The following is a 25,095-nucleotide window of genomic DNA, read 5'->3' as shown; positions in this document are numbered from 1 at the left end:
CACTGTGTGTCTCCATGACTACGAAGCGGAAGCGGAAATACGGCGGCGAGATGTCGAAGGCGAAGCGCAGAATGAATTATGTGAGACTCAAACACTTCGTGTAGCTGTTCCAGCTTTTTAGCGTTGATATTTTTAACTGTATTTTTTTAAACTCAGACTTCCGCTACTTGTTCATTTTGGCCTGTTAAGGTAAGATACCCCCCCCCCCCCCCCCCCCGAGTCCGGCCTGTACGGGTTTGCTAGCTATCTTGAATATTCGCTAAAAACGGTGGCAGCTCCTCACACAACAGAGGATGGGTGCAAGGGGTGCGCTTGGTTTTAATGTACTCGCAGCCCCGATACACCGTGGTCCTATCATGTTCCCCACTCAACTGGCCAAATTGGAAAACTCCGTCCACTCGGGGCTACATGATAATCAGATTAAACCTCCCCCTGGCCCTGACATAAAAACCGAACTCATTGATTAGTAGCTAACTAGCTGCAATGCAAAGACAATGTATTGACTCTTGTCATGTATATTCAATAAGTACATTATATGTATTTTAAATCATTATTTCAATAGGAAAACAGCCTCAGCTAAAAGGAAATGTAAATGTATTCTCCCATTACAAGCAGTAACCTGTTAAACTATGAAATGTAACTGATCAGAATGAGGTTTATTGCCAAACAGCTCATCACTTGATTAGATAACACTTTATTTATGCCGATGGAAATTATTGTGCAGCTGTTGCAGTAAAAAGTTAGAAAAAGGCCAAATATATAGACCTCCTGTGCAAATAAACAAATTATAAACGGTATACACACAGTGTATACAGGTGAATGTTATGTAGTGTCATAAATTGAAAGGGTTAATAACAGGGTGCAAATTACAAATATACACATGCCGAAAAGCCACCTCAGCAATATTTAGTTCCACGACATTTTGATATTTTGCTGAGAAAGTAATATAAATCTGATCTAGTTAATTATTTCCCTTATAACTCTACCTTTTTTTGGTCAATGTGATGCCTTAAAAGCTCAAATAAATGTGCATTTGTCACTGTTGACCAGGGGAGGATGAGTGTGGAGACGGTGGACCGGGTCGCTGCTGTGACCAGCAGTCGGCCCAGCACGCCCCTGCAGACGTCCTGGTTTGAGTTCCTCCTGGACGGCAGCCTGCTGGAGAAACACCTGCAGCAGTCATACCCAGGTCAGTAAACCCCTAAACCCATCAATAACCGCAGATCAATTAAAATGATTCACCTCCACGAATAAACACCTGTCTGTCTCATGACATTGCATAGAATATTCAATGAAAATCACACAGAGAGCACTCTATTCCAGAAATATTTCTGGGAAATGTAATAACTAATCTCCTGTAAAGGGATGCTGATGATAAAGTAATGAAGAAATGACAACATTATATTTCTGGCATATAATCGATTTATGAAATGTATTTCATGCAGAATTAATGGAATTACGGGTTTGATGTATTTGTTATTTCAGCGTCTTGAGTAGACACCTTGCATGAATGGACCTGTGTGCTTATTTCATGTATACATGTATGTTTCCACAGACCCTCCATCAGTGCAGCTGATCATCCAGTTCCTGGAGCAGGCGTCCAAGCCCTCCGTGAACGAGCAGAATCAAGTGCAGCCTCCAGCGGACAACCGCAGGAACCGCACCCTGAAGCTGCTGGCGCTGAAGGTTGCTGCCTACATGAAATGGGATCTGGATGCTCTGGAGAAAGGGTGAGGCCCACAGAATGGCAGAAGTTGCCAGAAAAGCGACCTTGAAAATATCTTGAATGTCTCTAATAATTATATGAAATCATGCATCATGTAAGGTTTTATCCTTCTTCCCGGCCAGCTTGACCATTCCAGTAGTTAACATGTTACTGAACGAGCTCCTCTGTGTGAGCAAAGTGCCGCCAGGTGTGAAACACGTGGACTTGGACCTGTCCACTCTGCCTCCGACCACGGCCATGGCTGTCATCATATACAACCGCTGGTGAGTAAGATCTACAAAGAAAACACAGAAAACCCTCTGAAGCCTGACGCATCGGTCCACTTTCAGGCACAGAGAATAAAAATAACCTGTTTAAATGGAAATAATAACATTATTTAAACTGCCTTTGTGATGATTTCTTCTCGTGTCTTTCAAAGGGCCATCAGAACCATCGTGCTGAGCAGCTTTCCAGAGAAACAGACCAAACCGGGACCTCACCAGATGAACATGTAAATTGCTCCTTCCTTCCTTGTTACCGCCCTATGATTTAGGTCAAGCTCAAGTCGTTTACAGAACAAGTAGTGAGGTCTTCTTTCTTGTAGGTTAAGTATTGTGCAGCAGGAGAAAGAGATGACTGAAAACATCCTCACTGTGGTGAGTGCAAAGTGGAAATCCTTAACGCCGATATTAATAAACAAGAAATGGTCGAGTAGGTCAGATGACTTTCTTCTCTTCACGCCCGCAGCTGAAAGAGCAGGCGGCCGACTCCATCAGCGTCCTGCAAGGAGCTCTGCAGCTGAAGAAGGACTTCTACGTTCACACGATTAGGACTCTGGATCTGCTGGCTGCTGATGCTGCCGCCAACGGAGAGACGGAGTCCTCGACCGCAGGGCTTCGCATCAGCGCCGATGAGCTACACTGTCAGGTTGGTGCACTTTAGTGTCGCTTTGCTGGTATTCACAAGTTGATTGATTTCTCCAGAGAGCAACGGGGGGAGTGTGTGGCTCATGATGTGAACAACTTCTTCTGTGCTGAATCCACTATCGGTCTTTGGGTGTTTCAGGTGCATTATGATTTGGGAGGCATTTTCTTCCAGCAAGGTTGCACCGACCAAACAGCCTATGAGAACGCCCGGGATCACTTCAGACACACCAAGGAGCTGTTATCAAAGGTAGACTTATTGCTCATTACTTCAGCATGTTCAGATTCTGAGTCCTGTAATGCAGTTTGCCACCGGCACAGTTTGTGGATCTCAGTCGCTCCTTTTTTCTACGTTTACTCTTCAGCTGAACTCGACTGTCCACGTTCACCTGGATGAGAAACGTCTGGCAGGCTACTGGAACGCCTGCAAAGCTTTGACTGAAGACTGTGACCGCTCAGACTCCCAGAACACACCCTACAACCAGATTAACAGCCTGATCAGGGCGCGCAACTACCAGGTCAGAGCTGCAGACATGTGACTGAATGGAGGCATTCAGCCCTGATAACCATGCTTAGTACTCTTTATTATGTTTTCATCTCTCTGACAGGCCGTCATCGAAGCTTTCATCAAAGACAACGTGTGCCGCAGTTTGCCAAACAACTTCAGACGCTCCGTTCTCCGAGAGTTTCTGTACAAAGTCCAGCAAGGGTGAGACAGCAGTTTGCAGCATGGCTTCATATAAATATATCCATTGAAACATGCATTTTTTTATCTGCATATCAACAAACAACCCGTTTCTAACACCCTGCAGGGAATCGAGCCTGGACGAGGTTTGCTACAAGCTGTGTGTTTGCAACGCCATCCGAGATGCTTTGGAAGGAGAAGTCCTCAGCGTGCGTTTCCAGCAGCTGCTCCTCAAGCCCAGTAAAAGAATGGTGGACTTCATTTTAGAGGTACTTCCTCACCTTGACATTAATTAACATTAACCCCGTTCCATATAGCTGCCCTAAATCCAATATGCGTTGTCCTGCAGGTGTGCATGCTGTCGCTGGAGAAGGACCGTACGTCCGAGACATCCAGGAGACACATGGCCACGTTCATGAAGTGAGTGAGAGTCGGTCACTTTATGGGTGTTTGAGCTGGTAACCTACGGCTGGTAGACGGGGATGACGTCCCCCTGGTCGTTTAACCATCTTCATCTTTCAGGACTCTGTGTGAAACGTTGGAGGAGCTGCCTCTGCTCTTCATGGTGTCCTCTCATAAGCTCTTCATGGAGCTGTTGAGGGAGGATGAGAGGAAGGTCCTGGTGGAGCAGCTGAGGAAGCGATCAGCCACCATCAACCTCAGCGCCAAGCCTCTGCCTTCTTTCTATGACATTCCAGGTACGGCACCGGGATGGTCTCGAACATACGATGTCCGAGTATTAAACTGCTGGTTGTCGACGGGGAAGCTCTACTCCCTAACAAGCTTGTGAATTCTTCCCTCCACAGCTTCAGCGAGTGTGAACATCGGGCAGCTGGAGCAGCAGCTCATCCTTTTACTGGAGCCGCGCAGGATCAGAACGATCCTCATCGAGCTCCACGGCATGGCCGAACGACCCTTCTGGAGGGTCAACAGTAAGGTCAGAGGTCAACACTCACTGGAAGAGAGAGGGCTGATATCAATCATAATTTACATATGATATCTCTATAATGAAGATGTAGAAAATGTAATATTCATTGTCATATAATGTAATACAATCCGAAATAATGTATATATGTATATATATATATATGTGTGTGTGTGTGTGTGTGTGTGTGTGTGTGTGTGTGTGTGTGTGTGTGTGTGTGTGTGTGTGTGTGTGTGTGTGTGTGTGTGTGTGTGTGTGTGTGTGTGCACACAGTGGGAAGTTCCTCCAGACTACATTAACGTGATCCTCGGCATTAAAGACAACCTGACGAAGGACCTGGTTTACATCCTCATGGCCAAAGGACTTCACTGCATATCAATAAAGGTGAACGTCCATGATCAGGGCTCAGAAATGCAACTTCCTTGGCTAATAATTATGCATCAACATGGAAAAAGAATGTTGCACTGACAGTGGGAGTCAGTTTAAAGTAGAAATGTTAAAAACCTGTTCCCTGTCACCTCAGGACTTTGCCCACGCACGCCAGCTTTTCTCGGCCTGCCTGGAGCTCGTGACCGAGTTCTCCCCGAAGCTGAGGCAGGTGATGCTGAACGAGATGCTGCTGCTGGAGGTCCGCGCTCACGAGGCGATGGCGGCCGAGGGCAGCAAGGAGCGACCTCCTCCCGACCTGGTCAGCAGGGTCAGAGGATACCTGGAGATGAGGATTCACGGTGAGGGCCGATGGAAAAACTGTTGGTTATCTACCTGCTATTTTGTTTTAAAGATTCTGATGCTGCAGGCTTAGACTTTGGCAAAAATCATATTTTAGACGCTTAATATAAATATGGTACCCTGTCTATATGAGTAGAATCACAACGTGCTCACTGCAGATTAGAGTATTAGAGTATGTTGTTTGTACTGTAAACCCAGAAACCCAGCTCTGCTTCTCTCACCAACCTAAAACATGGGTCTTTGTCTCCAGACCTGCCGCTGCGTCAGGTGGTCGGTGAGGAGTGTGTCGCCTTCATGCTGAACTGGAGGGAGAACGATTACCTGACTCTGCAGGTTCCCCCATCTCTGGTCAATAACAACCCGTACATCAAGGTACACCATCTCTTAGAAAGATGCTCTCACACTTGATTTCACCAACACATCGTTCCAAGAAGCACATTAACGTTTCTTGAAGTCGTCTTCTGCTGTTTTTCCTTTTTGACAGATCGGCCAGCTCCTGGCCTCAACGTGCAAAGAGCTCCCAGGTCCTAAAGAGTGTCGGCGCACGGCCAAGGAGCTGTGGGAGGTGGTGGTGCAGATCTGCAGCGTCTCCATCCAGCACAAGAGGAACAACGATGGCAGGGTGGGCCTCATCAAACACAGGGAGTCCTCCATGGGGATCCTGTACCGGTACGCTGCACTCATCCCTCCTGCAACAGTTTAGAGTGAATCCACAGCTGAAAGAGTGCTCATTCTGGTGTGTTTTCATTTTCTGACCCTTTTTTAGGAGCACACTCATCACTTTCCTCAAGAAAATTAGAGTAAGTGTCCAATCCACTGAACATAAAACTTTCTGTGGATGTATTTAAAGTGACGAGTGTTGTTTTGTCTCACAGGAGCCGTTGGTGCTGACAACCCTCATCTCACTGTTTGTGAGGCTCCACAGCATTGTGCGGGTATGTCTGTAGTTTGAGTTTACAGCAAGTGTACAGATTAAATGTTACGTTGGTCGGTCCGGGTAGCTCTCTTGGGTAACCTGCTGCTTTCTCTCTCTTTAGGATGATATTGTAAACGAAGTGACAGCAGAACACCTCACCATCTGGCCATCTACTCTCGCAAGGTAAGGAAACATGGTGCTTTATGAAATATTAAGACAAAGAAAGCCCCTAAACATGCCGATGGTGTGTGTGTGTGTGTGTGTGGAGCAGCATACAGGCTGTAGACGTGGAAGCTGTGGCTGTGACTGTCAAAGAGCTGGTGTCCTACGCCCTCACCCTGAACCCCAACAACCAGTCCTGGCTCATCACACAGGCAGACATCTACTTTGGTGAGAAACGCTCCGGCAACTTTTAAAAACATTTTTCACTGGGGTCAAAACAGCTGAACCGTCTCCAACGACGAGCTGAAAGAATAAACGTGGCGTCTCGGTTTGACTGACTCTCTCTGCTTCGTAGTGACCAATCAATACTCGGCTGCACTGAACCTCTACCTGCAGGCCGGAGCTGTGGGCTCCGACTTCTTCACCAAAGCTGTTCCCCCCGACGTCTACAGCGACCAGGTAGGGACTTCCTGTGAAACGAATCCAGAGCGATTTAAAACGAGTTTCTACATTTGAAAAATTAGACTTTAGTACAACATGAATGTGAATAATAATAATAGATTAAAATGAATCTGCAGGTCCTGAAGAGGATGATCAAGTGCTGTTCAATGATGAACTGCCACACACAGGTCAGAGGTCAATGCATTTACCCATTTTTTAAGATGTATGTGTATCACATGGCTGTCTCCATGTCCTGAAAGTAAAATAGTTTAATTGTTTCCCGCTGCAGTGTTTCTAAAGATGCTACACTTCCAGTGTTAACCGTTTATTTGTGACGTCTTTATCAGGTTGCTGTTCTCTGTCAGTTCCTCCGCGAGGTGGACTACATGACGGCGTTTAAAGCTCTTCAAGAACAGAACAGGTATGACACGACTCGGACACACCCAACATTATTATTGTGAACTTTTCTCACGTCTTCTTCTGTCGTCACAGTCACGACGCCATGGACTCGTTCTACGACTACATCTGGGACGTCACCATCCTGGAGTACCTCACACGTATCCTTCTTTATTCTGGGCAAAGAGAGCTCCAGAGAACTGACTTATATCAGACCGGTGTTCTCCTTTAGAACCCTGCTGTTAACTACAATGTCAACTTTTATCATTGTGTTCTCCCTTGACTGTGTTCAGATATTCACCACAAACGGGGCGAGTCTGAGAAGAGACAAATAGCGGTAAGCAGTTAAGAAAACCATCAGTTATTACATAATTTTGAAAGGAATTTAATTTGATGGTTGAGCATTCATTTGGTGAGCTAAAAGCCATTTAAAAATGTGTAAATCAAATCATAACCGGCACATCTATGCTCACTGAAAGGCTGCATTAATTACATAAATGATACTCTTTTCCCCAGATCAAAGCGATCGGACAGACGGAGCTGAACACCAGTAACCCAGAGGAAGTGCTGCAGCTGGCTGCACAGAAGAGGAAGAAGAGATTCCTGCAGGCGATGGCCAAACTGTATTTCTAGGAGAACCACTGTCAGACTTTTTGAGGGGGGGGGGGGTGGGAATGTACATTTTTATTTTGTGGTAGAAAATAAATACAGTTGCTCATTTGTACACTTGAAATTATTTCTTTGAAAAAGACATCGCTAGCTCTTAATTACCCTGAGTTACAAACAACGGCCTGTTTACAACAGTATGGTAAAGATCACTGAGAAATGCTTAAAAAAAACACCAGAGCTTTCTGACGCATGGCCTTCATCAGGGTTCCTGAGAGGGTGCGTACTCTGCCTGGTGGTCCCACACTATCTTAGTTTACGGATCAGCTGACGGGTGAAGTAGCTGCAGTAAACTGAGCTGGTTTCAACATCAACAATTTAGCACATCATCTGACCCCGAATCAGTGTTTTTAAGGGTTCCATCTGTCGACTATGAACATATTTGATATGCTACAAAAGTAAACGATTGCACACACATTTCAGTAAAAGAATAGACATTTCCTAGAAATGACAACACTTTAAAAAATACAAACATTTTCTTTTCTGAATTAAAGCACCAAGTTGCTAAAAACAGCTTAAAATCAAGAAAAAAAATCAATGATTTGGCAAAGCTGAAAGTCTTAAATATGATGCTGTATAATGCATTCAGTGACAACTTCACATCAGCAGGCGTGAAATTAACTCCCACTTGGACTCAGTATTCCAGTTTTTTTTTTTTTTGTGGGAGCGGTTTCCAGTAAATTAAGACTCCGTCTTAATGGGACCTTCATCCTCGCTGCTCACATCCCCCTCAGTCTTCCTCCGGCGGTTCAGCATGTGCAGCTTTTCTCTGTGCTGCTGGGAGGAGTGAGGAACTGGCTGTTCACCTCGTTACTGACGTTCTAAAACAAAGAGTCAAAAACCAATGATATTGTAGCGTCAATTCATATTTGAAGTGTTTATTATGGCAGTAGCTGAACATTGTTTTGGGGAAAATGACATCATGAGTCATAGATTCAGCTCTACCGGCTACCATTCAAACATTTTGACTAAACAACACTTTCTGCTTAGTGTGAGTAACTTAAAGAGTGGAGTGTAACGTAACATCCCAAGAGGAGAATACTGACCAGCATGGCCATGTAGGACGTGTGCGTCTGGATGTTGTGTCTGTCTTCTCTCTTTATTCTGGCAAAATCCCTCAGTGCCGCTCTGCCACATGAGTTCACCGACTCCTCGAAGGGGGCCATCCAGGTGACACACGGCTGGATGGCGTCTTTCGACAGACCTGAGGACCACGAACGTGTTTAGTAACAATGCTGCGGTTCAGACTGTGAAGCTTGCGTGTTGATGCGGTTCACAATCACAGTTCCAAGAAGAATTGACTTGATTGTCTTGCATAAATATCTCTCTCTTTCTTCCGAATGTTCTCATTTCCATCTACGTTTGTAAAAAAACAAATAATCCCAAATACCTGAAATTCTCTCTGCCGTTTCCTGCTGAATAAAGTAGCTCAGGACTGAAGCAGCCAACACTCGATACTCAAAGTCCAGAGAGTTAATGTTGAGGACGCACAAGTCTAAAAGCTGGAAAAGAAACAGCATTAATCAGAAGCCAGACCTTTGAAATTAAGTTAACATAATCGTGAGTTCATTGCCTCAGCTGCTTAAGTTGGGAGAACCTAACCAGGTAGGTGGTTTGGGTCAGTATGTGTTTAAATAACATGAATCCAATCTAAACACCTACACGTGTCATTTGTATGTAAGCCTCCTGTGGAAACTGTGGCTCCAGCAGGTCAGAGTTCGTGCTCATCGTTGCCACCTGGAAGTAAAGCTTCAGCCAAGAGACGGCTGTTTCAGGACAAAGGTTCCACCTCAGCGCCTGTTTAACAAAAGAACCACCATGTAAAAAAATCAATGCTGATTATTAATGGAGAAGAAAGATTCCAAACGTGGCCATTCTTGTACCTTCAAAATGATGAGCTCCATCTGAAGGATCTCGTCTTCATAGTAGGTCCCAGCAGTCACGAAGGCCATCTGGGAGAGCTTCGGAGGAACGGCTTCCTACAAGGAAACCAAACGGCCATATCCATTAGACACGTGTCTGTGTGCACAGCTGACCAGATCTCTCCGTTGTTCCTTACCTCCATCTTTGATGCTATAAAAAGACAAGTTATCCCGATGAGCTGCAGCATCTGCTTTTCAATGTTGTCCTGCGTCAACATGAAGCGGTCGAAGTAGTCCTGTGCCAAGTAGAATGTCTGCCGGTGAAGCTTATAGGCCTCACTCACCTGGTGAAACCAATGATGACAAAAATGACTTGATACAATAAAAATAATCAAATGTAAACCAATTTTAGCGTTTGGCACTTATGACATTGCCATGGCTGGAAAGCTGAGAAAACAATGAAAAAGCAAGAAAAACCCCAAAAGAAAACACTTATTTTCGGGAGCATACACAGATTTGATTCAGTTGAAATATGAGCAACAGATATTGGAGATCCAGTTGAAGACGCACCTCCATTAACCAGTCGAGGAGGATGGATCTCATTCTGGGCTGTAGTGTGGGGTGTTTCTGCATGAAGCTCTTGCTGTGTCTGTAATTCTTTTCCCTGTTGAGCATCTTCACCCACACATCCTCAGGAGATCCCCATCTGTGACACGCAGACAAACAGAGCTGCAACAATTAGCCAATGATCTAGTCATATGAACATGAATCAGCAACTACTTTGATCATTTTTAAAGTACAAATAGCAAACATTTGACTGTTGCAGTTTCTTAAATATTAAACTGTCTGGCAGATAGATAATTGTGAGTCAAACCAACGCTGAATAATAAATGATAATGACCCAAGGGGAGGCAGAGGCGACGGCTGAACCGAGGAATCTGTGGAAGTGAGAACGGCATCATAGTCTCTCCCGACTCCCTTCTCAGACGCCTCGATGAGGACACGCGGCTTGGTGACACCTTGGAGAACCAGCTGGTTCTGAAATGGAAATGAGAACATATCCCTTTAGACATAAAAACAAAGAGCTACGGACAAGATATGTCCGATACTTTGTGTTTTTCTTGATGGATTTTTGCATTTCGTTGTCTCAGCCCCTGTAAAGTTGAATCTTATCTCAATAAAATAAAAGAGATGCATACCTTCTCACACTGCAGCTTTGACAAGGGCTGAATCTTTCTTCTGTTGCTTTGCTGATAAAATAAAAACATATATGAGACCATCTAGAAAAACAGTGTAATCACAAATACCAGCGTTACGGTTTAAATGGACGGTTTGTTACCTTGGTTGCTTTGCCTTTCTGCCCTGGAGCATTTTCATTTCTTCTCTGCAGGCGAACACTGCAAAGACATCAACAGTGAACTCGATGCAGGACATTTGACAAAAGGTCGAAAACCAACCAAGATACATTAATAATACACGCAGCAACAACAATAAAAGGACATCACCTTCGCCTGGACATGTTGCTGCTCATGTCTGTAAAAGAGGAACAATTTAGGAGCAAACGTTAGGATTTATTTACATCAAAACCAGGAAGTGAGGCCCTCGGGTGTAAAACAACAAACACGCACTTCCATTCAAAGCCCGAGGGGGATGAAAACACGTAAACCCACATAGTTCCAGGAATTAGACCTCATCCTCGGGGCCAACATTATTAGCAGCACAAAGAGAAGTGCAGTAAAAGCCCCCCCCCCCCTCCTCTCGGTTACAACTACTACCTTAATGCTGCAGCAACAAACAGCAACACAAAGGCCCAAAGGGAGGACCAAGTACCACTAAACCGACATGATCGGCAATTAGCAACTATTCATCCGCTGGGGTTCCTTTGATTATTTCAGTACTTTGGGTTTTAATCACGATTAAAAAAACCCCGACTAAACCAGGAGCAGTCTGTTAAAACGACTACATGCTTTAACGAGTTCACACACGTTTCTACAAACAGTCTCCACCGACTTTACCAGGATAGTGTTCACTATCTTTGACGCTAGCTAGCTAAACACAACCAATCAGGACTACAAACACACACAAAATACCACAACAAAACAACAAACTGCTGCTCTAACTGCAGCATTAGTAAACACACACGTTACTGTGAAACGTAAAACTATACATAGAGCTAATAACGCTCGCAGCTTACCCTCCTCGGTTCCGAGCCCAAAATTAAACTATCTCCAGTTCGCGCTCGCGCCAACTAATGAGCGTTTGCGACGCACTGCGCATGTGTATGAATCCTCCCAACCCCATAAAGCGTTTAACCGGACGTTTAGTTAAGTAAAGCTGCTCGCCCATAACGTTAACCAAAGGTTTAAAGTCGCTAACCTTTAGTTAACGTTGTGGGCGAGTAGATTTAACACGTGTGTTTCCAAAATATATTTTCTTTTATATCTTTTTTGCTTTAGTTTCAACTGCCTTGACGCTACGAGTGGAGTTTGTTCTTTGTAACCAATAGAGAAGGCCGAGTGCTCTCACCTAAAAGAGATGTTTAGTTTACGTGATATTAAGTCTTTTGTCGTTATGTAAAATATCATAAGCAATCACATTAATCTTAGATTAACTTTCCTTTTTGTTTCAGTCGGTTGTATTTCCCGTTCGGGCGGCGGTGGGCGGAGCTTCAGAACAGCGCAGCCAATAGGAGAGCGAGTTGAGTTGAGCGCGTGCTTCTAGACCAGGATGTAAACAAAGCAGGCTGAGCTGTCAGAGCTGTCAGTTAGAGGTCACACAAGAGCTGCTCTCCACACTGCTTCTAAAACTCTACCATGTTTCATATTTTCCTAAAACAGACCAGGTTGAATTAATTAACTGGCCATGGATGAATAGTATTGATCATTTCTTTATCACTGACTGCAAATAATAATAATCTCCATTTATAAATATAATAATGTATTAATACGGACAAGATTAAATCTCACTACCACCACTAAAAAGGCTCATACTGTTTAAAAAAAAATTGTTTTCCTAAGATAAAGGGCTTAATGCTGTAACAAAACCTCCTCCACAATTATTTAAGTAATATACTGTAATTAATCTTTAGATAGATAATACTGGACGTTTTTGGCTTAAACCTACACCATCAATAAACCTCAACCCTAACCCCCTAGTGTCAGTGCGCCCTAAAGTTATATGATGAAAAGAAAGACAGAAATTATATGGTATTATTTTTATTTCATATTATGATGGAGGATATGCTTCATGATGATATACAGTAAATATACAGATTATTTCTGCCACATCTCCCTCTGCAGATCCGCTCATATTGATTCAAATCTAATCATCACTGGCACACTTTGAATCTTGTGTAGGACGGGCAGTGGGACTTGATGAGTTAAAGTGAAGCTGTATGAGGAACTTTCCCAGATATTTAAAGAGTTTGTCACCGCGGGTTCTTCAGCGAGCTGTCTTTGTAGACGTGTCTTAGATGTGTAGACGTGACTACATAGCAGGACCCACTAACTACATAGCATGACCCACTAACTACATAGCATGACCCACTCAGATGAGGACCTAATACTTGTTCTATTTTTAGCTCTTACTTTATCGGCAATGATACGTTGTGGTTTCTTTGTTTCCTTCTTTTGACAAATGTACTTATTGTAAATCGCTTTGGACAAAAGCGTCTGCTAAATGACCTAAATGTAAATGTAAATGTAGACGACCATGCTGACAGGATCAGATCTGCATCAGAGGATCAGAGGAGGACTGAGTCTTGAGTCCTGAGGAGACTATCGCTTGTGCAAACACATGTTTATATCTGGGTCTTATGCTCATAGAAAGTTGCTCAACAAAGAAAAAGAAATGTACGATGGAGCACCACGAGAGTTGCTAAAGCTAAGTGACACAAGGTTGGCCCGTCGACACGAGGCCTGTCAGACTATTCTTCATAGACTGCCTGCTGATGTCAGAGAACAGAGTGGTGATTGGTCAGTTCAAGCATGAGGATGGTAGCTCAAATGAACCTGCAGTTCCTAGCTCTGACTGGGCTTCTTTTGGTGAGGTAAGATGATAATAATACATTTTATTTAAGGGCACCTTTTCTTAGCACTCAACTACACCTTATAGTCAAAACAAGAAAATACATTTAAAACAGGCTCAATACAACCAGGTAAATAATTCCAGCCCTCTGATGTAATAGGTCTCAGATGAGTGTGTTTGAGTCCTTACAGTCACAAAGTCACAGGCTTCACTTCCTGTCGTGATGCACTGCGGTAAATGGGAAGTTCTGTCAACCGAATATAGAGGGAAGAAGAGGCTCAGTCGAGGTTGTTTTAAGTTACACAGTCGGAGTAGAGGGGCCGCCTGTCAACAATATGAAGCTGGTGAAATGCATTTTAATTGTCCAACTGAGCTGTCTTTGTCAAGGTAATAAACTTTATATATTAACATTATTCACAAACTGTCAGTTCTGCTATTATGGACTGAAACCGACGGCAACTGAGAAGATTAGCATTTTTAGTTTTTGCTATAAAGTTGTAGTTATATTTAACGCTATGTTTCAAAATGTGTTAACACCAGTGGCACATAAACTATGTTATTACATTTTAAAATAAGCTTGTTGTGCAAAAAATGAAGAAACATTTTTTTCATTTTCCTTTTTTACCGCTCTTTATGATAAGAAAAGCAAGTAACACCTTACATTTAACGCGGACAAAGAAACAAACTGCACAGTGGCAAACTCCTGGCAAAAGGAGGTTTTGAGACTTTCTCATAAGTATTCGTATAATAACGTATTTTTGTTCCAATTATATTTGCCTTGTAGAAAATTCTGAGATGGTTAAAAGTCATCAAAAATATTTGATTATATATTTTTTTAAATTTCATTTTTCTAATTCTCATTTTCAACATTAATCTTTGAGCAAAAACCTTCAGAGCCTGCCACATTGTATTTCACTACACAGGCTTTTTTGTGCAATTGATATTTCTAAAACAAGGACCCTCTTAGTCGAAACACACAAAAACAAATAAGATACAAAATTTCTTACACCTCTCGCAAAACCAGATATGTAGCTCTTTCCACGTGCCAACTGCACCGTGATCGAGGGTCTTTAGCATTTCATGTGCTCTAAATATAGACTATGAACACACAATTAATTGTGTCAAACTTTAAACCTCGTTTATTCTCAGTACCCATAACAGCAGACTTTAACTGAACATGTCATGAATGTAAATGTGCCACAAGTTAATTTCGTTAATTTCTTGGCACTTGTGTGTGTGTGTGTGTGTGTATGTGTGTGTGTGTGTGTGTGTGTGTGTGTGACACCAATTAACCATTCAATCATTTGAATCTCTTAGGGGTCAGACACGGCCTCTGAAAACATAAAGTTAATTTGATAGAACAAAATAAATGTGGAGGATCACACTCGTCTGCAGATAATTTATTGGTGGTGGTCTCTGACCTCTGATCATCACACACACACACATACACACACACACACACACACACACACACACACACACACACACACACACACACACACACACACACACACACACACACACACACACACACAGTACTCCATCCGCTTGCTGAAACATCAGAGACATTTGGTCAAGTGGTTACTCTTCAAGGTCCCGTGGTTGACACTGATGGTTAAACAGTGGAAGTTGTTTCCTGTCTCCATTGCAGCTCAAACACCGGCATCCACTCAAACAGACGAACCAACTAACCTCCAGCTGACAACGGAGGGAAACAACACAGGGATAGTGCAAGAGGAGTTCACCAGTAAGTTGTCTGCATGTGTCTATTGTTTCTCAAATGTAGCTTAACCACGTCATGTGATCTGCGTTAAAGCACACTGACCACACACAGGTCCTGCCATAAACTGGGTTTCTCTTCTCTTGTTTGTCTGGAACCAGAATAAACTTAATGCAGAGAACGAATGAATATTCTTGCTGTTATTGTGACAGGATGTGGGATGCCCTGCTTGTGAAACACATCTCGGTGAATTCTGCAGGTGCAAAGCAAAGTGCGAGATAGCAAAGCTCCCACGCAGGTTTGCTCTGCAGGGCAACTTCTCTGCTGTTTCTTTCAACTGCATCCTCAGTCACACATTTCTGCCCCCGAGACATCTCAGTCCCACAAATCTACATGCAGAGCCAAAGAAATCTAATTTGAAAAGTAATATTGTCAATAAAAAACAATGGTGTTAAGAAGAAGCTACTGGAATTTACACCTAAAATTACAATAAATATTAAATACAATTAAATACAGTTAATTTACTTTATTATATAGTTGACATTAGAGATAAAAACAGGATGGATGGGGAGAGACAGGGGTACCACATGCACAAAGGGTTCTAGCCAGGATCACTACAGGATCACTACACCACTATAACACACTATAAAATGTTGTCAATCTATGGCATTTGAGGATCGCATTTTGGAAATATTTTATTATAACCATTACGGGCAAGAAAAGGGACACAAATAGTGAAATCATGCATGTAAAGGTTAAATTAAAATTAAAGCAAATTGTAGAAATTTGTATTTTCTATTGTTTTTGTAATTTTTTTACCATTTAATTTCAAATAAATAGAATCTAACCTCAATTAACATCTTACATGCATCAAGAAACACACACTGCTACCTGAAGCGTAGGATTATTTTATACTCAAAACCTGGCAAAAGTATACAGCTTACAGCTAAAGGCTATGACGCCATATGTATTGTGTATCCTGTTTAATTAAAGCTTGCTAAAAACTACCGTTCCCAGCTATTTTTGAGAACTAACTGATATTTAAAAAAAAAAGGAAATGATGTATCTGTGGGTTGAAAAACTGACCAAATCAAGAGCACAAGGATTTGATCCCTTTTCTCTGGAATTATCACCACCGTTTGTGTTTCTGCTTCTTTGTGTCCTCAGATGATCCTCGCGTACAACAGGTCGCCGGTAAATGCAGCTTCACGCTCACCATGCATGGAGGCCGCAGCAGTGACGTGGTGGCGCTACCGGCAGACTCTACAGATGTGTTGGTTGAACAGATGTGTCGGGATCTCAACTGCGGCGCCCTCTATCGTGTGATCAAAACCCGTTCCCCTCCCGGCGCCACCTGCTTCCACGACTGCTTGTACCGAGACGGTCGTTTGCAGAACTGTTCGGAGAGTGTGGGAGGGAACTGCAATGTGATTGCTGAAGCTATTTGCAGTAAGGTTTTTTATGTACATATCAATTTTGATTTATTATTATATCCTATGCTGATTATGAAATAATTGTGTTATTTTACTTGCTGTCTTTCCGGCCTTTATGAGTTTCACCTGTTGCTCGTCAGCCCTGTTGCCACCTTCCCTCGTTATCTCCATGGTGACGTATATACTACTACTACTGTACATATTTTGAACACCGGAAGGGTGACTTAGCCTCTCAATGCAGACTCAGATACCATGAAGATACCTGAATACGGGTACAAAAGACATGCAGGTACAGGTGACAGGAAAACAAACCTCCTTACAGCAACTAAAACTGAATTCACAAGGAAAGGAGGGAGATAACGAGGGAAGGTGACAACAGGGCTGACCAGCAACAGGTGAAACTCATAATGGCGGGAAACAACGAAAGAAAGCAAGTAAAACAACACACAAGAGGAGAGGACTTTCAAATTAAACAGAAAACAAACATTATGAAATGGGTCATTCTGCATGATAAGTCTTACTTTTGGCATAGTGTATTTCATTTGACTTAATCGATTTTTGAATAAAAAAACTAAATTTTTTTTACTTAGTAGTAGTATTTTTTTTTTTTTTTTTACAGTGTAGTAGACTATTGCTGCTTTTACTTATTATAGACAAAGAAAAAATGTGTACTTCAAGAACAAAGACACCCTAGACTTCATAACATAACAAATATAAATACATACTGTACATAATAGTCCATTTCAGCATTCCTTTCAGTCCAGTCTGATGGTATTCTAATGCAATGGTGAACGATAATTTACTTATTATTTGAATTGATTTCTGTATATTTATGACCTTTTAATAGGATAAACGATGGATAAACCACTAATTTGCAAGGATTTAAATAGGTGTGTTGTCTGCTGTCCAATGACTGCCATTAGTTGACACCATCCATGTCCTCCTCAGGCCACCAGGCAGTGCGGCTGGTCGGCGGGGCAGATCGCTGTGCTGGCCGGGTGGAGCTGTGGAGGGACGGGGACTGGGGAACCGTGTGTGACGACCAGTGGGACCTGCGGGACGCCGACGTGGTGTGCGCCCAGCTCGGCTGCGGCTACGCCCTGAGTGTGACGGGACAGGGCGGCTCCTTCCCGCCGGGCAGAGGACCCGTCCACCTGGACGAGCTCAACTGTACCGGCCGAGAGGGGAACCTGTGGGCCTGCGCGGCCGCACAGGACGAGCCCGACTGCGGACACAAAGAGGACGCCGGGGTCGTATGTTCAGGTCCAGTTCAGAAAAACGAATTCATAAATAGACATAGAAAAATAAAAATAACGTTCCTTCTATGACGGAATATTTAGTTTAAAGTTATAAAAAAGACTGTAGCCATGCTAGCAGCTAAATGCGAACAGTGTTAAAGCTAATGTTAGCATGCTCGCAAGCTAGTTAGCATGCTAACATTTGCTAAATGGCAGTGAACACAAAGTACAGGTGAGGCTAAAGGGCATTGCTTTGGCAGGTATTTGGTGATAGACTAAAATATTATTTTAATATGGTAATAATATGGTGACAATGATATATAATTATATATAATCATATATATATATATATATATATATATATATATATATATATATATATATATATATATATATATAATTTAATAATCTGGGGGACATGAATGTCTTTCCAAACTTTTATGGCAGACTTGGCTGTAATTGCCATTGAATGTTAAATTCATGTAGTCAAATTTATTGTAAAAATCCCCAAAGGAAAAAATATTCTCATGACCTTAATGGTCCAAAAGTCCAAGAAACAGCCCATTATATGGAATAATTTACTCACAAATGTATTACTTGCTGTATTTTCCCACTAATAGTTTATGTGTTTTTCTGCAGAGATGAGAGCCGTCAGACTCACCGGAGGTCTGGACTCCTGCTCCGGTCGGGTGGAGGTTCACCGTAATGGCAGCTGGGGTACGGTGTGTGATAACTGCTGGAATAAAAACATGGCCTCCAGGGTGTGCTCCATGCTGCACTGTGGTGCCGAGCCTCAGAAATACACCCAGTTTCTCCCACATCTCCCCCACAACAACGGGACACTGTGGTACTATCAGTGCGGTGCAAATGTGCCGAGTCTGTGGCAGTGCATGGAGTTTGTCAACCGAACACACCTGTGCTCGTCCTCTAAAGCATCTGGCGTCATCTGTAATGGTGAGAAACAGTGTTTGTTAATGGAGAATGTTTTGTCCAACAATAACAATACAGGTTTATTTGAGCTGGCCTTGTATAAGGCTACAAGACCTGATGTCTCGGTTTAGACAGTGAAATAGAGGCACAAAATACCAGGTTTGGCTGACATGTATCATATTTTCCCTTTCCACTCATAACATGTAGAAAACAGGACTCATAAGCAGGTATTTTATCATTTTTTTAATTGATTGCAGATAATTTAATTGGGTTTTCAGACATTTTGACCTCTTTTATAAATTATATTTACATTTAATATTAATATTATTTCCATCTATTGTTGATAGCAATTATAGTCAATTTTATATAGCTGTTAATTTACAGATGCCTTTTAAATTATGTTTTTAATGTGCTTTTTAACAGCTATTTAACAAGATTAATTCATTCATCACTGTCAAATAATTATTTCAATTTTTGAAATATGTTTCTTTTTTCTCCTCCCTTTAAAGTTATAGATTTGATTAATGACAACATGGTTGTCAGGTTAACAGTCAACAGTTTCCTTCATGTTTAGTCAGATTTCTTAAACATTTAAAAAAATATATATATAATTTCTGTTTTTATTGTGTGACTTCTGTTGTATTTTTGTTTGTTTCAATTTGAAACTTTGAGAACCATGAAAGTAGTCTATAAATAAAATATACGTTTATTATTACATTTATTGTTTTATTGTCACTGTTAGTCCCACTATATTTTCTGGCATGCTGTTCATTATTATATAATTCTTTTAGAAATATGAAATTCATGTTGAGCTCATTTTACTTCTGTAAATTAACTAATTTCTCCTCCTTATCCATCAGCTCACAACCAGAATGTGAACTTTAAAATAAATATTTTTGTCCTGCAGGTTCCCTCGGGTTTCCTGAACCCACCACAGCCACCCCAGCTAATGCTACTGAAATAACCGGCTGGACGACTGGTATATATTTAATTTCTATATTACTTAAAGAAGGCATATCGCATTATGTATATAAATGTTAAGTATTCTTTCACTTATTTAAGAGCATAGTAGGAGAACGGGTCTAAATAGACGATGATAATTATTATGCCGATGTGTACATTTGCCTTTCTTTCATCCCAGGAAGTGTGAACTCACACGAAGGCTTCCGCTTACCTTCTCCAGAGATCCTCAGCATCATCACCCTCGCTCTTATTCTCCTCGTGGTTCTCGTCATAAACTCAGTGGTCTGCTGCCATTACAGAAGAAGACACGGTCGGTTCTCCCTCCACACTTTGAGTCTGCGTTACGTTCTCTCATTATCCTCATCTGGACCGAAATACAGAGTCGGTTTCTGATTTTAGTACCTCTGCGTGTGCTCTGCGACCCGTCCAAGAATCTCAAGGATACAGTCGGCTTTTGCCAGCAGGAGCTGTGAAGTAAATCAGAGAAATCATTTTCTGGTTTTGGTTATTATGTGGCCTCAGTTCCACATAGCTTGTGCTCCTCATGAGAGTAAAATACATTTGAAACAGGTTGCGCAACTTTTCTTTGATATACTTCTGATAATGTTTATTCTCCAAACATATTTGCCTTCATTTCAATGTGGTCGAGGAGGTATTTTTAAAATTAAATTCAGATTTGTTTGTATTCTTTTTCTTTCTGTTGTTTCTTTTTCTTCTTATATTTCCATATTTTTAGTCTGTATTTTTCAACGAGGGAGAAGCATTAGATGTGTTTTGACTTTTCTGTGGTAAAACACATCCGATGCAAACTTATTATTCTAAAAAGAGTACTTTCCTCTGAGAGGATCTACAATCACAACAAAGTCTCCATCTCACGTCAGAAAATGTGAAAATATTCCAAACGTACTCCAGTTTTTCAAAGCACAGCATATCTAATTGAATTACATCTCTTCAGTATATTAAAAACTCTATTTTTTAAGATAAAATACAGTAACTTCAGTCAGTTAAAAACACACTATATCTTGGTAATTGTGTCCACAGCGTTCTTGGTGCAGCAGACTCGTACCAGCCCTCGACCTCCATCCGGACATCATCACAGCAGCAACCAAGACGCCGTCGACCTCGTCAAGGTCACTTCCAACCCACTGCAAACAGAAGGTCAGTGGCTGGACATTTCCAAGAATATGATAAATAAAAACACTACGTGTGAGTAGAATGTATTATCTCAGATACTAACGCAACTTAGACTTTTCTGTCTTTGTGCCCCGCATGTCTTTATATAGGAGTGAGAAACTTGTGCAGCATTTAAAAGCATGAAGTCAACTCATCAAGTCAATTTTTTTTTTTTTGTGTTTGTCTCAAAAAGTCCCCTCCAATCCCAGGTATCTTCGGAGCCAGCTTAGTAGTGTTGACAGCACGTCAGTAGATACAGACTATGAGCAGTATGAGACAAGCAATGATGCGTCTTTATCAACCTTTCGGAGTGAGCCACGTTCTTATATTTTCATTTTTGTGTTTTCTCTTTTAAGCTGTCCTCTCGCTGTGTTGCTGCATTTTGCGGTTGAAGCTGCGCTGCCATGTGTGTGTGTGTGTGTGTCTTTGCAGATCAACGCTGCTGAATGTTTGCAGGATGCAAATTGTGATTAAAACAATGCCTCATGTGTGTCATTTCACATCCAGATTCTCAGAGGTACAGAGTCGACGTGAACCCTTTGACGAAGCCCTCGGGTCTCGACAGCCTCTTGGAGGAAGGTGAGTCACTGTTGGTTTGCAAAGATGCCTCAGAAACAAAGAGGTGCAGCTTTGCCGATCTCAAGCACACACTATAATATTTCATGGGGTCGGCGATAACATCGACAGGCATAGTTTAAATAACGGGTGGGGATTTCTGAACACATAATTAGTTTGTTTTCGTTCAATTGAACATTTATTTAACAGGAAATCGAGGGAATATTTTGAGTTACATTGGTTTGTTTGTCCAAATATCCACAAACATACACACAAAGAAAAACAAAAGGCATACATTTATTGTGACACACAGATTGAATTATAGCAAAAACGGTAAATAGATTTTTTAACTAAAATATTAATTACATTATTCCATCTCTCCTATTTGTTTTTCTTCAAATAAAAGGTATTTACATGTGTTTTGAATAACTGTCCTCATGTTTTATCACATTATCTAATGAGCTGTTCTTCATTGTATCCCCCACATATTGAAGGGATATAACGATGAGCCACATTCATTTTTACAGTTTCAACTGTGCCTATCATTATATAATCTCCTGTTATTAAATGGGTTCTTTTTATTGGGAAAAAATGGAGCAGAACATGTTATTTTGTGTCTTCTGTAAATGAGCTTGATTTTACTTACTAAATTGATTGATTTAATAAAATACAGTAAATTCTTGATTGTATCATAGCTATATAGCATTTTCTTTAGAAACATTAAGAAACTTTTTTCTGGTTTAGACAGAAAAATGAAACAATTAAATGAGTTGTTAATTTTTGGGTTTTATTTTCCCAGCTCCTGAACCCACAGAAAACGTGATGGGAGTCTATACAGGCTGTAATGGTGACCCTGTAGAGGTCCAATACGCCAGAGTGTCAAAGATCTCCATGGACTCATTTGAGAGCTCCAGCACCTCCTCTGGGGAATGCTACGAAAACACACACAACCGGTACGCCTCCGTCAATCCTGGTCAGTCCACTTCATTCTCCTGCTTGTTTACAAATCCTTCCCATTCATGTCAGGTGTTGTCCTCTTATTATAATATCAATCTGAAAAGATTATTTTATAGCTGCACCTGCTGTAGTCTGGTTGACTTATTAATTATTACTTTATTGGTTTTATCTTTTGTGTCACCTCTTGGTTTGTTTTTTATTTTATTCTTGTTTTCAATCAGTATTTTTCTGTTACAATCATGTAATTGTTATTATCGTTATTCCCTGCCGAGGGTAAGATTAGAAGATCGATACCACCCATGTCAGCACACTTCTTCCTCTTTTTAATAGTAGTAATATTATATTGGTGATAATTGGAGAAGTAATACAAATACTGTCTTGTGATTGCGATATCGGGGGAGGTTGTGGCAGCACAATTCTTTCCAAAGAAAACGATAGTAATGCTGGGAAGATTCATCCATACTTCTTGTGTGCTCCCTCCCTAAATCTGGGTGTTTTCAGCTCAGAGTACAAAAAAAAAACCAACACACGCATGACTCAGAGGCAGGAGGATATGAAAGTCAATAGTCAACCTGAAACTGTCTCAAAAAGCTTTCACATTATAGATAAAGTTTAATGTCGTAAACCATGCTTTTGAGCCTTCAAGGCTCGTCTACAGCAAAGATCCTCTTTATCACGGACAAACAATAAACATGCAGATATCAGAAAAACGAGATCTCTAAAATGTGGTGATCTTTGTTATTGTCTGATCATTAGATGGTGAAGATGATAGTGGTGAAGATGACGGCCCCCTCTACTCTCCTGTGTGCCCCGACCAAAACCCTTCATGTGACTACGACTACGATGACGTCGGCGCTTCACATTAACCAGAGGAGGTAACTCGGGGACTAGAGTACTGTGAGACGGATCAGGGGAAGCCTTTTGGTGATGTGTGAGCTAAATGGAATCTATACGTTTAGGTTTAAGATGTTTAGATTTAGTTTAAAAAATGTGAATTCAAACTAAATTCTGAGCATTTTGACCCGAATGTCATACCTGACTTCTAACAAACTACTGTTTCCTGTGAACTGCAATAATAGATTAAATGTACAGCTGTTGATACGTGATATATAATTGAGCCATTGCTGGTATCACAAACACACATTGGGGCTTTTTCCCCCCCCAATCGTGAGCACAAGCTGTTTTGAATAGAGATGCCATTGAGAGTTGGCTATGCAAGGCGTCTACATGCATGAGTGCATCTACAAACTGAACACTGGAGACAAATCAGAAGCCGATTGAATGTTTTGAAAAGGATAATGTGTGATTTTTGCACGTCATGCGTTTAAAGGTTAGAGCTCTGAAATGTGTCACGTCTGAGCATCCTGGGCCTGAAGTCAGTCACTGCTTTCTGCTGCATGGACATGCAAATATAATCTAACAAAGAAAGGCCAAAATGTGTGAATTGATTGATGAGATATCTAAAGAAAGTTTCAAGTTATTTTTTTTTTATTAAACTGAGATTAAATGAAAACCAATGACTGCATGAACGCTAGGGATTCAAACTTAGAATGTAAAGTTTAGGTGTTCTGTGAATGTAGAAGCAACTGTAAAGTATGTATGATATTTTTGTTTTTTAATATTTAATGTGTGTTTGCGGAGTAGTATGTAATAACTAGCATGTATTCAAACTATGAGCTAAAGTTCACCATGTATCGTCCTGTGGAGAAAAACATCTAAAATATCCCGCTCCAGCATAATCTCTACAACTGTGACTACGCTGCATGGCCAAAAGCATATAGACACACAAACATCACACCGATATGTGATTGTTGAACATGCCATTATAACTATTGGCATTATTATTATTATTATTAACAGCCTCCACTCTTCTAGGACTGATTTCTACAAGATTTTAGAAGCTGGCTGCCGGACGTTGATGCGGTTCAGATAAAAGAGCATTTGTGATTTGAAAGGCAAGCACATTGCATTGCAACTCAATGTGCTTCACATTAAAATACATGTGCTACTTTGTGCACATGAGCATTCTCTTGTGAAACAGGAAAAAAATCTTCTGTGTCACAATGTTGGAAGCACAAACACTGTAATTGTTTGCAACAGTAGCAATATTTCCCTTAATTGATTAATTGGACACAGTAAATAAATGACCCAGACCAAATGTACACTTAAGTATCTGTCCATATACTTTTGGCCATTTAGTGTATTCAAATGTCAAATGTCATACTATTGAGTTCTACCACAAGGTGGCACTCTAAGCTTGTATGTAAGTAAAGTTTTAAGTGACTGGAGTGAAGCCCTTACATATAAACTACAAAAACAAACTTGTAATACCATGAAGTATTTGCCAAATAAATGTATTTTTTGCTGTAACACGTTGTGACAAATGCATATTAACTCTGAGTCAAAAATAACGCACTGTGAAAAGAGTTTGAGAGGGAGAATCTGGATCCTGATCGGGGGCCAACATAAACCATCAGAGCGGTTTGAAACCAGACCTGGCACGGCTCCTCTTGGTCCATTTTATCTTCAGCAGCTGCAGAGCATCAACGCGTCCTCCTGATCCAACGAGATGCCTTGCATCAAAGTGACGACTCGTTTTGTAGAAGCAAATAAGACGAACTGCTTCAAAAGCACCTGTAGAGCTTTTAATAGGGGGGGGGGCGGCGGTGGCGAACGCACAGATAAACAGG

The 25,095-nt window shown here is 41.5% G+C and overlaps 3 protein-coding genes across 6 annotated transcripts; 2 read left to right on the top strand and 1 right to left on the bottom strand.

The window, feature by feature from the left end:
• Positions 1–47: 47 nt before the first annotated feature.
• Positions 48–7,606, top strand: ints8 (integrator complex subunit 8). 2 transcript variants are annotated; one of them, XM_084032410.1, is made up of 28 exons: positions 48–189; positions 1,051–1,189; positions 1,556–1,730; positions 1,849–1,989; positions 2,145–2,216; positions 2,310–2,361; positions 2,453–2,632; positions 2,771–2,878; positions 2,994–3,146; positions 3,237–3,337; positions 3,441–3,582; positions 3,663–3,733; positions 3,836–4,011; positions 4,120–4,250; positions 4,512–4,622; positions 4,762–4,966; positions 5,218–5,339; positions 5,452–5,636; positions 5,734–5,767; positions 5,843–5,902; positions 6,005–6,066; positions 6,155–6,273; positions 6,401–6,504; positions 6,624–6,674; positions 6,834–6,907; positions 6,979–7,043; positions 7,176–7,219; positions 7,399–7,606. In XM_084032410.1, exons 2-28 carry the CDS (start codon positions 1,057–1,059, stop codon positions 7,513–7,515), a joined length of 2,988 nt encoding a protein of 995 aa, XP_083888536.1. In that variant the 5' UTR covers positions 48–189; positions 1,051–1,056; the 3' UTR covers positions 7,516–7,606. The 2 variants fall into 2 exon arrangements, with proteins under 2 accessions (XP_083888536.1, XP_083888535.1); XM_084032409.1 differs by having other exon boundaries at positions 62–80.
• A 151-nt stretch (positions 7,607–7,757) lies between these two features.
• Positions 7,758–11,666, bottom strand: LOC311028120 (G1/S-specific cyclin-E2-like). The gene is made up of 12 exons (XM_084032411.1): positions 11,605–11,666; positions 10,916–10,943; positions 10,750–10,807; positions 10,610–10,660; positions 10,312–10,448; positions 9,981–10,116; positions 9,608–9,754; positions 9,432–9,527; positions 9,211–9,345; positions 8,939–9,050; positions 8,595–8,752; positions 7,758–8,369 (listed from the first exon to the last, which is right to left on the bottom strand). Exons 2-12 carry the CDS (start codon positions 10,939–10,941, stop codon positions 8,298–8,300), a joined length of 1,128 nt encoding a protein of 375 aa, XP_083888537.1. The 5' UTR covers positions 10,942–10,943; positions 11,605–11,666; the 3' UTR covers positions 7,758–8,297.
• Positions 11,667–13,712: 2,046 nt separating this feature from the next.
• On the top strand, positions 13,713–24,775 carry LOC311028183 (CD5 antigen-like). 3 transcript variants are annotated; one of them, XM_084032534.1, is made up of 12 exons: positions 13,713–13,823; positions 15,088–15,183; positions 16,324–16,605; positions 17,538–17,852; positions 18,467–18,781; positions 19,665–19,736; positions 19,899–20,030; positions 20,762–20,878; positions 21,087–21,203; positions 21,401–21,472; positions 22,248–22,401; positions 23,162–24,775. In XM_084032534.1, the coding sequence occupies exons 1-12, from the start codon at positions 13,772–13,774 to the stop codon at positions 23,166–23,168; spliced, it is 1,731 nt and encodes a 576-aa protein (XP_083888660.1). In that variant the 5' UTR covers positions 13,713–13,771; the 3' UTR covers positions 23,169–24,775. The 3 variants fall into 3 exon arrangements, with proteins under 3 accessions (XP_083888660.1, XP_083888658.1, XP_083888659.1); XM_084032532.1 differs by having other exon boundaries at positions 22,248–22,421; XM_084032533.1 differs by lacking the exon at positions 21,087–21,203 and having other exon boundaries at positions 22,248–22,421.
• Positions 24,776–25,095: the final 320 nt, after the last annotated feature.

The sequence above is a fragment of the Eutrigla gurnardus genome, assembly GCF_963514095.1.
Source record: "Eutrigla gurnardus genome assembly, chromosome: 17".
In the NCBI taxonomy this organism is placed as follows: Eukaryota; Metazoa; Chordata; class Actinopteri; order Perciformes; family Triglidae; genus Eutrigla; species Eutrigla gurnardus.
The sequence above is the reverse complement of the archived record's forward strand: the minus strand, read 5'-3'. Positions and strand labels throughout refer to the sequence as shown.

Bases quoted from the DNA above. Each gene is read 5' to 3' on its own strand.
- ints8 (XM_084032409.1), top strand. The intron at 2,879-2,993 runs GTAGACTTATTG...TTTACTCTTCAG, and splicing joins CCAAGGAGCTGTTATCAAAG to CTGAACTCGACTGTCCACGT. The intron at 5,903-6,004 runs GTATGTCTGTAG...CTCTCTCTTTAG, and splicing joins GGCTCCACAGCATTGTGCGG to GATGATATTGTAAACGAAGT.
- LOC311028120 (XM_084032411.1), bottom strand. From the start codon at position 10,941: ATGAGCAGCAACATGTCCAGGCGAAG. The intron at 10,808-10,915 runs GTGATGTCCTTT...ATGTCTTTGCAG, and splicing joins AGCAACATGTCCAGGCGAAG to TGTTCGCCTGCAGAGAAGAA. The intron at 10,117-10,311 runs GTCATTATCATT...TGCGTGTCACAG, and splicing joins TCGCCTCTGCCTCCCCTTGG to ATGGGGATCTCCTGAGGATG.
- LOC311028183 (XM_084032532.1), top strand. From the start codon at position 13,772: ATGAAGCTGGTGAAATGCATTTTAATTGTCCAACTGAGCTGTCTTTGT. The intron at 20,031-20,761 runs GTCGGTTCTCCC...TTGTGTCCACAG, and splicing joins CCATTACAGAAGAAGACACG to CGTTCTTGGTGCAGCAGACT. The intron at 21,473-22,247 runs GTGAGTCACTGT...TTATTTTCCCAG, and splicing joins CGACAGCCTCTTGGAGGAAG to CTCCTGAACCCACAGAAAAC.